At 37.3% G+C, this 12,989-nt stretch overlaps 1 protein-coding gene across 1 annotated transcript; it reads right to left on the bottom strand.

Moving 5' to 3' along the window:
- Positions 1 to 9,318: 9,318 nt before the first annotated feature.
- LOC129670099 (NADH-ubiquinone oxidoreductase chain 5-like) lies at positions 9,319 to 12,989 on the bottom strand. The gene is given in 4 exon segments (XM_055598537.1): positions 9,319 to 9,670; positions 9,673 to 9,864; positions 12,721 to 12,801; positions 12,965 to 12,989. Coding segments are annotated over 4 exon segments (618 nt in total). The 3' UTR covers positions 9,319 to 9,350.

Below are 12,989 nucleotides of genomic sequence, written 5' to 3'. Positions count from 1 at the left end.
AAGGCATGTGCCTTCACCAACTTGTTCAATTTTCTTTTTCAAATCACTATCATTGTGACTCAAAGCCTTTAAATGAAAATCAAGCAAAGACATAAGAAAATTTTAAGTTTGGGGTCAGTTGTGCCAATTTATGCTGTAACAAACAAAGCCCAGTTGGTTATTATGTTGGAATTTAGTTGATGATTCAGTAAATTGGTGTATCCTTACCAGAAATAGCTGAGAAATATCTTACAGCCAGAGAGCTTTGAATTTTAGCTGTTATTAACCTAATTATTTGGATGAGTACTATTGTCTACAACTTAGTAGCCCAATCCTTGGCTTTTCCCCCATTTTCTCCTTGAACTTTCTTGAAGAAGGCATGGAGAAGAATCAACACCATTAAGCATATTGCAACCAGATCCATGAATATGACAGCCAAAACAAAGCCAAAAGGGATTAAAATACCCTCTGCCATGGCATTTTTTAAAAAAATTTAGATGCAGTTTAGGCCAAACTCTGTGTAGAGGTTTGTCTGCCTCCAGTTCCTTTCTTTCCTGCCATGGCTGTGGAGCTGAGGCAGTTGAGCCAGCCATAGTATAAAGAAACCATGCTTGTTTACCCCTCAGTTAAACTGCAGAAACAGCCAGTTTTGTTATGGAAGTCTCAGGTCTGCCCACAGGAGGCCATCTTTTGCTCCTGGACCCATTTAAGAGTCTGTCTTAAAGAGACAGCAATTTACCTGGAAGTTTTTAGGTTTTAAGTTTGGGTTTTTTTTTACTGGGAGCTTATACCCCCCACCAAATTATGATAAAGTGTGATTTAAAGGGTGTGGATGCTTAGATTATTTGGGCACCATTTGTTGTAAGCAGTGATTAATATTTACTATTGATATATCTTTTAGTAATGCTTACTGATAAACCTAAACAGCTGTATACCCAAATCACCACACAGAGACTGTGTTTATTTAGTTAACCTAGAACACAATGTTGGGCAATAGTTACTCCTCCCTAAACCTCTAAGCCCTCATAGTTTCCTAACATTTAGATTTCACCACATTATACTTGCTTTTCGTGATATATTAGGTCCAGTCCATCTCTCCACTTCGTCTTTTCAAGATCTGTCCTTCAGCTCTCTCTCCCAGCTCTCCTCTTGCCCTTTCTCCTCCCACTCATTTCCTGCCCTCTGGCTCCTCCCCTCTTTCCTGTCTTCTGGCTCCTCCTAGCTCAACATTGTGTCTAGTTGCTTTATTTTGGCCTGTTTACACAAGAGTTGAGACAGGATGCTTAGAATGAGTATCACAATGCAATATCCGGATTGAAACCAGAGAGAGTGTGTGTGTGTGGGGGGGAAAAATCAGCATTTGAATGAACAAGGGTAAGGTGCATACATTTTGAAAGAACATTATATCAACATAAACTTTCAAGCCCACCCCAAGTGACATATTTTCTCTAGCAAGGCACAATTTCCTAAATTGTCCCAAATGATAACTCCATCTGAGAAGCATTTCTTGTTATGACATACTTGCTCTCTGTTGAATGAAGTAATTTATGATGAGGAAAATATTTGTAGGTGTCCCCACAGCTCAGTTACAGGAATAAATACTTACATAAGAAAACAGTGATGAATAAACTTTTGTTTTACAAATTGTTTTTTATTTTGATTATGTGCTGTTAGTGCATGTTTGTGAATGTGAGCATGTCCAGCCTGGTTCTGAAGAAACCTGGACCCATGCATGTTCTTGTAGCAGGAACTACAGAAAATTTCAAAGACCTGACCATGTGTGCTAGGAATGAACTTGTCTTAGCTGCACAGCGATCTTTCTAGCCCTGTAATATTTTAAAGCCTATAAATATCATCTTGATGTCAGGAAGTAGAAAGAACTCATACAAGCAAAAAACACTCCTCATGTAAATGATTTGATAAAGACTGAAGATGTCATAATTATCTTCAGTTTAAGACAAAGTCTTTTTTGATCTGTTTTTCATCACAGCCTTGAAGGAAGTAAATTATTTACCATGCTCGCTCGAGCGTAATGGAGGGGGTCATCAGTTGTGGTTGTTGTTTGTGTTTTGAAACAGTTGGAGTAGGTATTGAAGTTTGCTGTATGTGTGGCCTATCAATTTAGAGAAGTTGATTAGGCTTTTCTTAAATATCTTCTGTGGCTGCTGTTCATCCTCTATTGATATTTTACTTGGAGATAGGTATTTTTCTGCTGCAGTATATAGAGTGGGATGTCCATTACCTAAGTGGTCCATTGTTTATGTAAATGTCAGGCCCTGTGTGATCAGACTTTACAATTAAGGGTGCCTGGGAATGGGTGGCTGTTCCTGGTTTAGTTTTACATACTTTCACATATTCCTTTCACATGTTGTTGTTCGTTGCCCAGGCTGAGTTAAATGTCAGTCACTAGTGAAGGCTACATTTTAACTCCTAATTCTCATGTGTTAGCCTCCTTACTACAATCCCAAGGAGAGTAGATGTACCCCCAGTGTCAACACTTTTTATCAATGATAATGTTAAAATGGTAAATAGAAGAGATAGGAAACATTAAATACCTTGTATGTGTATTCAAGTCAGCATTTTCATCTATCTGGTAGAGATATAATGCAGTGGATAATCAGCAATCAACTGTATATCTCACAACATAGCTTGATTGGTATGGATATGTATATATTATTTGATGTTCCATGCTACTTCATGTTCCCATCAATTACCATTAGTAAATTCATCTTGAAGTATTAACTCCTAAGGGAATTATTTAGGGCTGCTAGATAATGTAACAGCAATGAGATTTATTTTTAAAAATTTTGAGAGAGACCAAGAGTGATTATGAGTATAGGCTTTTAGGCCATGACATATATGTGAAGACTGGGAGACAACTGTGTGGTATGTACTTTGACTCTCTATATTTATGAAGGTCAGATTACCAAGTTTGCACACCACAGACATTTCCCACATAGCTGTCTCAGTCATGATCAAATAAGAATAGTTGAAACATTACACTAGTACAAAAATTTCTTCTTTTCACATTGTGAACATATTGTCATCTAAGGATAGAGAATTACAGGACAATTTGAGTAAAAAAATGCTATCTTTTACTTTCAGTTTCTTCTTAGGAGTAAATACTTGTTCATAACACTTTCTCAGAATCACAAATGCATGCCAGAGAATTGCCTTAGCAGGTAAGACAATTACTGAGTAAAGTTGGTTGCTGCTAAGTCTGATGACCTGAGTTCAGTCTGTGAGAGACCCTTATAACTCCTCCAATTTTTTCTTATATTTACACTTGGGCTGTGGCATATGCACACACACACCAGCACATACATAAATAATGTTTAAGCCCAAATAAGGGCCAATGAGGTCGTTTGAACCTAATGACTCCTTGGGTTTTATGTCTAGAACACAGAGGGGAAGTAGGTGCTAGACAGCAATAAGCTATCCTGTCACTGCCCCATGCACACCATGGTACAGGTGTGTACACACAAACACATTTCACACATTTTTAACTTTTATTAATTACACTTTATTCACTTTGTATCCCCCCATAAGCCCCTCTCTCCTCCCCTCATTTCACACATTTTTGAATGGATGAAAGTAACAAAGCAGAGAAATAACCTAATTCTTGAGAATATATCAAAAGATTTGCCAGTTTAAATTGTTATTTTAGATTTTCCAGAAGTACAGTACTCTTCAAACAAGGATGGTTTCTTTTTAAATCTTATTTTATTTTTCATTCTATGATTGAAAAATAGGTTATTTTAAAAACATCTCAGCTGTGCTAAGAGAGAGAGAAAGAAAAACAGGGAAGGCATGGCTCCAGAGAGAAGCTGAGATAACTCAGTGTAGGTTATGCTTTATCTTAAAATTGTTGAGAAGGAACAATTTGAATCAAAGATGGTAATCATGTTCTCACACATGTGTGTCCTGACATTCACTCTAACACTGAAGTTTACTAAGACTGTGGTTTGGTTCCAGAGCCATGAGCATGAGGGTTCACACAACTTAGCAAGTAAACTAAGCCAGAGAAGCGAGCCAGTTGTTACTGGGCCCTGAACTGGTCTGCTTGTCAGTGACTGACCACTAAGACATCTTCAGTCCTGATGCATTTTCCTGAATTTTGAGCCTGGGCAAATGAGTTTTGGTCACATCAGGGAATCCCAGAAGAGACAGCACAAGTGGACATTGGCTGCAGCCATGGGTGATGGTCTTTAGGAATGTGAATCTCACAACGTGAAGTTGATTCCCAAGAGGCCAGTAGAGTGTATAGTGGACTTTTCACATCTTTGTTGCAAGATGGAGCCTGTCAAGTTATGATTAGGCTGACAGCCTCAGCAAATTCCCTTCCCTCACTGCCCGTGTGATGAAAAAACCAGGACAAGTACAGTGAACACCAGCTATTCATACCAGGACCTACACACATTAGCCAGTATGTTGTAGGTGATGATTAATATTTACTATTGGTTTATTTTTTTATTAAAGCTGTTGTTAATCCTAAACAGCTGTATAACCAAATCACCACACAGAGACTATGATTTATTTAATTAACCTAGAACACAATGCAGTCTACAGTTACTCCATCCTAAATCTCCAAGCCCTCATAGTTTCCTAACATTAGATTTCCCACATTATACTGCTTTTAGTGAAATCTTAGGTCCAGTTCATTCTCCATGTCATTCCAAGACCTCTCCTCCAGCCTTGCTCTCCCAGCTCTCTCCGGCCCTTCTCTTCTCCTCTGCCTCCCACTCCTTCCTGTCCTCTGGCTCCTCCCCTCTCCCTCCTACTCCTTCCTGTCCATTGCTCAACATTGTGGCTGTTTTTTTTTTTTTTTTGGCATGTTACACAAAGTTGAGACAGGTGATGCTTAGAATAAGTATCACAATGCAATGTCCAATGTCCAGATTGAAAACAGAGAGTGGGTGAGAGAAATCAGCATTTGAATGAACAAGGGTAAGGTGTATACATTCCAAAAGAACATTATACGAATGCCAGTAATATTTACCTGCCAGACGAGAATACTAAGTCCCAGAGAGGCTTGGTATCTTGCTTTTTTGGACAGAGAATGATTGGTTGGGACACTGTTTAAATTCCAACCAATTTTTCGACCCCGATGTGATGACCATTGTGGTTACAAACTGGGACCTTTGTAGTCTCAACCGTCAACTTCAGAACTCTCATTGGCCTTCCTTTCTCTCCTGAGTTCTGCAGATCCTAATGGACATGTTTTGTGATCAATGCTCATTTTCAACATCTACACATCCTATTTCGTCTAGGCTCCTGGAGTCTGTTTGTGTCACAGCGGCTGGGAAGACAGACCAAAGCAATGTCAGCAGGCAGCATTCCCTGAAGTGACCCCACTGAGTTCTTTCTCAGAAAGGTCACATAAGGAGAAAATGGACATTGTCCATGCATCATTGGGTATTGAACAGAATGCAGAATAACTTACTCTTGCCTGAAAAAACATGGGTCTTGGGCTGAATGAATCTTTCTGCCAGCTTTATCATTGGTCTAGAATAAGCCTTCACTTTTAGGTACCACCCTGAAACAGGTGCCTTGAAAATTTCAGACTGAATATGTGCACACTCAGCATTAGTGACACTGAGGGAGGAGAGGGCCTTTCCTCACAGCTGCTCTGGAAGAATACCATGTCATTGGCTGAGCTTGAATGGAGCTCAGAGGCTCCACACAGCATCAGGAGGGCATTCTCTGGCACAAAATTTACCAACTCTTTAGGGTATAGCTTAGTCAAACTTTCGTTAATTGCTAAATTTTTATCACTGCTGAATCCCGTGGGGGTGTGGCTAGGCTAAGTGTCTTTAGCTATAGGTGTATGTGTTTGATACTATTCCCTTAGGTTTGAGAGTAACTTTAAGGAATTAGGCACAGGCTCAGGGAGATTTGCATGTGTAAACCTACCCAGAATTAACTACAAGGCCAGGACCAAGCCTTTATGTTTACGGGACTTAAATGTCCATCTGAGCATTTTCAGTGCTTCGCTTTAGGTATTAAGCTACATTAGCAGGTACCTGAGCTTGTCTCTTTTTTGATTGTGAGTACAAAATTAATAACAAGTTAATAATTATTTGTATACTACTATCAGAATAACTAAAGCTAGAGTTGTAAATGTGGGTCTTTTTATAAAGAAATATTTAAATAGTAAGTTACTAAGTTGAAAAGTTTTGTGGTGGAGAAGAGAGACTAAAAACTAAGTTAAGAATTTTTAGCATATAAGAAGATGTCTGGTGAGTTTGGGGTTTATGTCTTTATATCATAAATTAAATTGTCCTAGATCATGAATAGAGTGTTGGCTGGATCTGCTTGCGTGGATAATTCATGCTTGAATTGTAAGTAATTCTTGACTTAGTGCTGAGGACACCACGCCTTCGATGGCGATGTTGAGTCATACATCCGAAAAATAAAAAATACCAAATGTATTTAATTTCAGTTATGTTGGTCCTGGGCTGATTAGACTCACACCATTGAGATGTCTTATTTAAGGGGAACGAGTGGACGGTTAGGTTTGTTATGGCCCTGAAGAAAGAACCAGATGTCTGATAAAGTTTCAGGTTAGCTACCCCCAAGTTTTATGGGCCCGGAGCGAGGAGAGGGGGACTGGTGGGCGGGTTGATGATTTCACAGAGGATGGTAGATTAATAGACCATATGTGTTTGGGGATATCCATTTGGAATTGCAGGAGTTTGACTTAATGGGGTATGAACGATTTACATGAATAATTTTAAAGAATGCATGTTCTGTGGATTTGTCATAGTCATGTTATTTGTAGACTGTATATTAGTATGATAGTATTGTTATTAGAACATTGATATAATGTACTTGCTTATATGTTAGTGGTAAATAGATGAATGTACGATATACATATAAATGTATTGTGTACTATATAAAATTATGTACTGTTCAAGAAGTAATTTAAGTAGAATGTCTGCTTTGGGTGCTGACAGTGGAGGGTTTATCCTTCCTTCTTGATGCCTTGAGAAGAAAATTCTTCATTTTTGGTTTACAAGACCAAAGTAATTTTTATACTATCAAGGCAGAGATATCATTTTAATAAATTATCTTCAATGATTCCTGCAATTGGTAAAAAAATTAGAATGATTGAGAAATAGCTGATTGAAGCTAATTGGCCAATAATAATAAAGGGGTGTTCTACTGGTTGCCCTCCAATTCATGTGAGGATAAGGAGGTTAGCGATTAGGATTCAGTATAGTATTTGGGAGATTGGTCGAAATATAAGGCTTCGTTGTTTGGAGGTATGGATTAGTGGTAAGAAGATTAAAATTAGGATTGAAAGTACTAGGGCTAGGACGCCTCCTAGTTTGTTTTGGATGGAGCGAAGGCTAGCATAAGCGAATAGAAAGTATCACTCAGGTTTAATGTGAGGTGGGCTGTTGAGTGGGTTGGCTGGTGTGGAATTGTCTGGGTCTCCCAGTAGGTCAGGGAAAAATAGGACTAGAAGTATGAAAAAAGAGATTAGTAAAACTACTCCTAAGAAGTCTTTTAGTGTGTAGTATGGGTGAAAAGGAATTTTGTCTGCATTTGAGTTAAGTCCTAATGGGTTATTAGATCCCGTTTCGTGTAAGAATAGAAGGTGGACTAGGACTAAAGCTACAATAATGAAGGGTAAAATAAAATGGAATGCGAAAAATCGTGTTAAGGTGGCTTTGTCTACTGAGAATCCACCTCAAACCCATTCTACGATTGTTGGTCCGATGTATGGGACTGCTGATAAAAGATTAGTGATGACTGTAGCTCCTCAAAAAGATATTTGTCCTCATGGAAGTACATATCCTATGAATGCAGTGGCTATTATGGCAAATAAAAGAATTACTCCAATGTTTCATGTTTCTGTAAAAATATAAGATCCGTAGTAAATACCTCGTCCGATATGGATGAATAGACAGATGAAAAACATTGAGGCTCCGTTTGCATGTATGTAGCGGATAAGTCAGCCATAATTTACATCTCGGCAAATGTGGGATACTGATGAGAATGTTGTTGTTGTGTCTGCTGTGTAGTGTATAGCTAAAAATAACCCTGTAGCGATTTGGATAATTAGGCAGATGCCTAGGAGGGATCCGAAATTTCATCAGGATGAGATGTTAGGGGGAGTGGGGAGATCGATGAATGAGTGATTAACTATTTTTAATAATGGGTGATTTTTTTCATAAATTTATCATTAGAGTTCCTATAGTTGAATCACAACGATGATTTTTCATGTCATTAGTCAGAGTTTAGTGCTGTGTAGGAATAATGACTAATTATATGTTTAAGTTTATTATTTTTAGCGGGTTGTGTTGGGTTGGCTTTAAAGCCATCTCCTATTTATGGGGGTTTAGTTTTGGTTATTAGTGGTTGTTTAGGTTGTTTGACTGTTTTAGGTTATGGTGGGCCTTTTTTAGGATTGGCTGTCTTTTTAATTTATTTGGGGGGTATAATGGTTGTTTTTGGTTATACTACTGCTATGGCGTCTGAAGAGTATCCAGAAACTTGAAGTTCTGATTGGGCGACTTTTATTTATTTGGTTTCAGGGCTGTTTATAGAATTAGTATTTATTTATATAGTGGGAAGTTATTTAATAGATGACATTGGGGTAGAAGTTTATGGTATAGATAATTGAGTAGTCTATGCGGTTGATGAGGTAGGAGTTATAGGTGAAGAAGGAGCTGGAGTGGCAGCATTATATAGTTGTGCTGTTTGAGTGATGATTGTGGTTGGGTGGTCTTTGTTGGAGTTCTTGTAATTGTTGAGATTACTCGGTAGGGTTAAATTAAGATTAGGATAGGGATGGTTATTAGTGAAATTAGGAATGAGAGAAAATAAATTTTGATTAAGCCTTTTTGGTTGCTTATGATTTTTGAGATATTAATATTATATGTGGAAATAAATTTTGGGATAGATTTTTCTAGTCAGATTAAATCTAGGAGATTTGTTGCTGTGTAGAAGCTTATGTTAAGGGTTTTTATGGGAGTAAGTCGATGGATAATTGTTGGAAAGTATCCCAATGGGGTTGAAAAGGATGAAAATCCCAGTGGTTTTTTGTTTGAGAAGTAAGTAGTGAAGTTATTAAGTTCAAGTGCTATTATTAACCCTAGGATTGTGATGGTTAGGGCTGAAAGTTTGGTGTATCATGGTAGTGTGAGGATTTGAGTGTTGAGTGGTGGTAGGTTATGGAAAATGATAAACCCTGCTAGAATGCTTCCTAAGGCTAGGCATTTGATAGGGTTAATGAGGTTTGGGTTATTTTCATTGATGGTAATTAGTGGGGGAAATCGTGGTTTAGTTATTGTAACAAAGTAAATAATTCATATGCTATATATGGCTGTTATGGATGTGGCGATTAGTGTGATTAAGAGGGCTCAGGCGTTGGTATAAGAAGAGTTTATGGATTCGATGATTGCATCTTTTGAGTAAAATCCTGTGAGGAAAGGCATGCCAATTAGTGCCAAGCTTCCAATGATTGGGCAGGATGAGGTGAAGGGGAGTAAATTTATGGTGTTACCTATTTTTCGAATATCTTGTTCGTCGTTTAGGCTGTGGATAATTGACCCGGAACATATGAATAATGTAGCTTTGAAGAAGGCATGGTTGCAGATGTGGAGGAAGGCTAGAAATGGTTGGTTAATTCCTAGGGTGACTATTATTAGTCCTAGTTGGCTTGATGTTGAGAATGCTACGATTTTTTGATGTCATTTTGGGTGAGTGCGCAAATGGCAGTGAATAGTGTTGTGAGAGAGCCTAGGCATGATATTAGTGTTAGTATTAAGTTGTTATTTGAGGTTAGGGGATAAAATCGAATTAGTAGGAAGATTCCTGCTACTACTATAGTGCTGGAGTGAAGTAGAGCTGAAACTGGTGTTGGGCCTTCTATAGCTGATGGTAGTCATGGATGGAGTCCAAATTGGGCTGATTTTCCTGTAGCGGCGATTAGGATACCTAAAAGTGGTAGGATGCTTGGGTCTTTTAGGGATAAAATTTGTTGTATTTCTCAGGAGTTTGAATTTAAGCATAATCATGTTATTGCTATAATTAGTCCTACGTCTCCAATGCGGTTATATAGTATTGCTTGTAGGGCTGCAGTATTTGCATCTGTTCGTCCGTACCATCAACCAATAAGTAAGAATGATATGATTCCCACTCCTTCTCAGCCGATGAAAAGTTGAAATAGGTTGTTGGCTGAGGTTAGAATGATTATAGTAATTAAGAATAATAGGAGGTATTTAATGAAACGATTTAGTTGAGGGTCTGAGTGTATATATCAGGAGGAGAACTCTATGATAGATCAAGTTACATATAAGGCTACAGATAGGAATAGTATGGAAAATAAGTCTATTTTGAAACTAACTGTTAGTTTTATCGAGTTAATGTCTATTCAATGTCAGGAAATGACTATATACTCTGTGTTTAAATAGGTGAATAGTGTTAATGGGATTAAGCTGAGGAGGAATGAGTATTTTATGGATTTAGTAACGTAGTATGGGAAGTTAATAAATTTTATGAGGTTAGTTATGGAAATTAGGATTGGGGTGATTAGAATAAGTAGGATGAGAAATATTGAAGATAGGGAAATGTTAATTGCTTTTATCAAATGTTTTTGAGTTTTTGGATTCTAAGGCCAATGGATTAATTCTATCCTATAAAAGCAAGAAAGCCATATGTTTTATATATGGGTGCATGAATTAGCAGTTCTTGCCTACTTTCTTGGTAAGTAAGGATTTATAAGTTCCTATTTTTAGATTCACAGTCTAATGTTTTATGTAAACTATATTTACATATTATGTAGTTTAGGATTAGTTTTGGGTTTGCTGATAGGAGGATAAGTGGTATAATATGAAGTGCTATTAGTGTTAGTTCTCGTGTATGGGACGGTTGAAGGTGTTTAATATGGTTTGTAATTTTCCCTTGTTGAGTTATAGTGAGCATATATATTGAGTATAAAGCTGTAATTGTTATATTTACACCTGTGAGAATGATAGAGGGGTTAGATCAGTGAAATAAAGATATTATGATTATTAGTTCTCCCATAAGGTTTATTGATGGTGGAAGTGCTAGATTAGCCAGGCATGCTAGGAACCATCAGGCAGCCATTAGGGGAAGAATAATTTGTAAGCCTCGAGCTAGGGTTATAGTTTGGCTGTGAGTTCGTTCATAGTTTGTATTAGCTAGACAGAATAGGAGCGATGATGTTAGTCCATGTGCAATTATTAGTGCTATGGCTCCTATAAAGCTTCATGGAGTTTGGATTATGATTGATGCAATTACTAGTGCTATGTGGCTGACTGAAGAATAGGCAATTAGTGATTTTAGGTCTGTTTGTCATAAACAAATTGAGCTAGTCATAATTATTCCTCATAGGGATAAAAGGATAAATGGGTAAGAGAAAGATTTTGTGATAGGGTCTAGTATGATAGATACTCGTATTATTCCGTAGCCTCCGAGTTTGAGGAGAATTGCTGCTAGCACTATAGATCCCGCGACTGGAGCTTCTACATGGGCTTTGGGTAATCATAGGTGGACGCCGTATAAGGGTATTTTAATTAAGAATGCTGTTATACATGCTAATCATATAATATTGTTAGATCATGTAGAGTTGAGTGGGAAGTTGTTGAGTAATATAATGAGGAAATTTAAAGTTCCTGTCTGAGTTTGTATTAGGATTAGTGCAATTAGTAGTGGAATAGAGCCTGCTAGAGTGTAGAATAGGAAGTAGAGTCCGGCGTTCAGTCGTTCTGTTTGATTACCCCATCGTGTAATAATAATAAGTGTTGGGATTAGGGTGGCTTCAAATAGAACATAAAATATAATAAGTTCTGTAGCTGAGAACGTTATGATAAGGAAAATTTGTAATGAGATTAATGTAGAGATACATAGTTTTTTATAGTTAGCTTTTTCTTTGTTTAGGTGATTTTGGCTAGCTAGGATTATGAGTGGCAAAAGTCATGTTGTTAGAATAATAAGGGGGGTTGAAATTGTATCGGAAAAGAATATAGGTGAAAAAATGGTATTGGTTATGTTGTTTTGTCATAAAAGAGTTAGGCTGATTAGGTTAATTAAAAAGCTGTGTGAGGAAATGTTAATTCATATTAGTTTATTGTTTGAGAGTCAAGTTAATGGAATTAGTATAAGTGAGGGAAAAATGATTTTTAGCATTGTAAGAGGTTGAGGTTTTGGACGTGGTCCGTTCTGTATATGTTTGAGATTTTAACTAGAAGTGCGAGGCCTACAGCTGCTTCACATGCTGCGAAGACTAAAATAATAATAGGAATAGGGAAGGAAATTATTGAATTGGAGTTAAGAATTGATATGGAAATAATAATGAATAGAGACAATATCATACCCTCTATACAAAGTAGGGTCGATATTAAGTGGGATCGGAATATGAGGGTTCCTAATAAGGCTAGCGTAAATGCTATAGTAAAGTTGAGTAGAATAGGGGTCACTTTAGTAATTATGAGAATTTTTCATAATCTAATGAGTCGAAATCATTAATTTTTATTAAACTAATTACCATATGTTATTCTGTTCATTCTAGGCTTTTTTGTATTCATTCATATGCAAGTCCTAGGGCTAGAATAGTAAGGAGGGAGAAGGAGATGAGTATTATTTGGTGTATATTTTGTGATTGTATGGCTCAGGGAAGGGGTAGCAATAGGGCAATTTCTAAGTCAAATAAAAGAAACGTAATTGCTACTAGAAAAAATTTTATTGAGAATGGTAGTCGGGCGGAACCTATAGGGTCAAAGCCGCATTCGTAAGCGTGTACTTTTTCTGCATAGATATTGATCTGTGGGATAAAGAATGCAATGGTAACTAGGAGGGAGGATAAAAAGATATTAATTAGGAGAGAAAGTAGTAAATTAATTGTTCTCTTCTAGACTTTTACTAGATCTAACTGATTGGAAGTCAATTGTACTTATATACTAAGAGAACAAGAGCCTCATCAATAGATGGAAACGTAGAGGAAAAGTCATACGACGTCTACGAAGTGTCAGTATCAT

Source organism: Psammomys obesus, unplaced genomic scaffold (genome assembly GCF_907164565.1).
Source record: "Psammomys obesus unplaced genomic scaffold, mPsaObe1.curated_primary_1811, whole genome shotgun sequence".
NCBI classification, from domain to species: Eukaryota; Metazoa; Chordata; class Mammalia; order Rodentia; family Muridae; genus Psammomys; species Psammomys obesus.
Note: the sequence above shows the minus strand (reverse complement) of the source record. Positions and strands in the feature narration are given on the sequence as shown.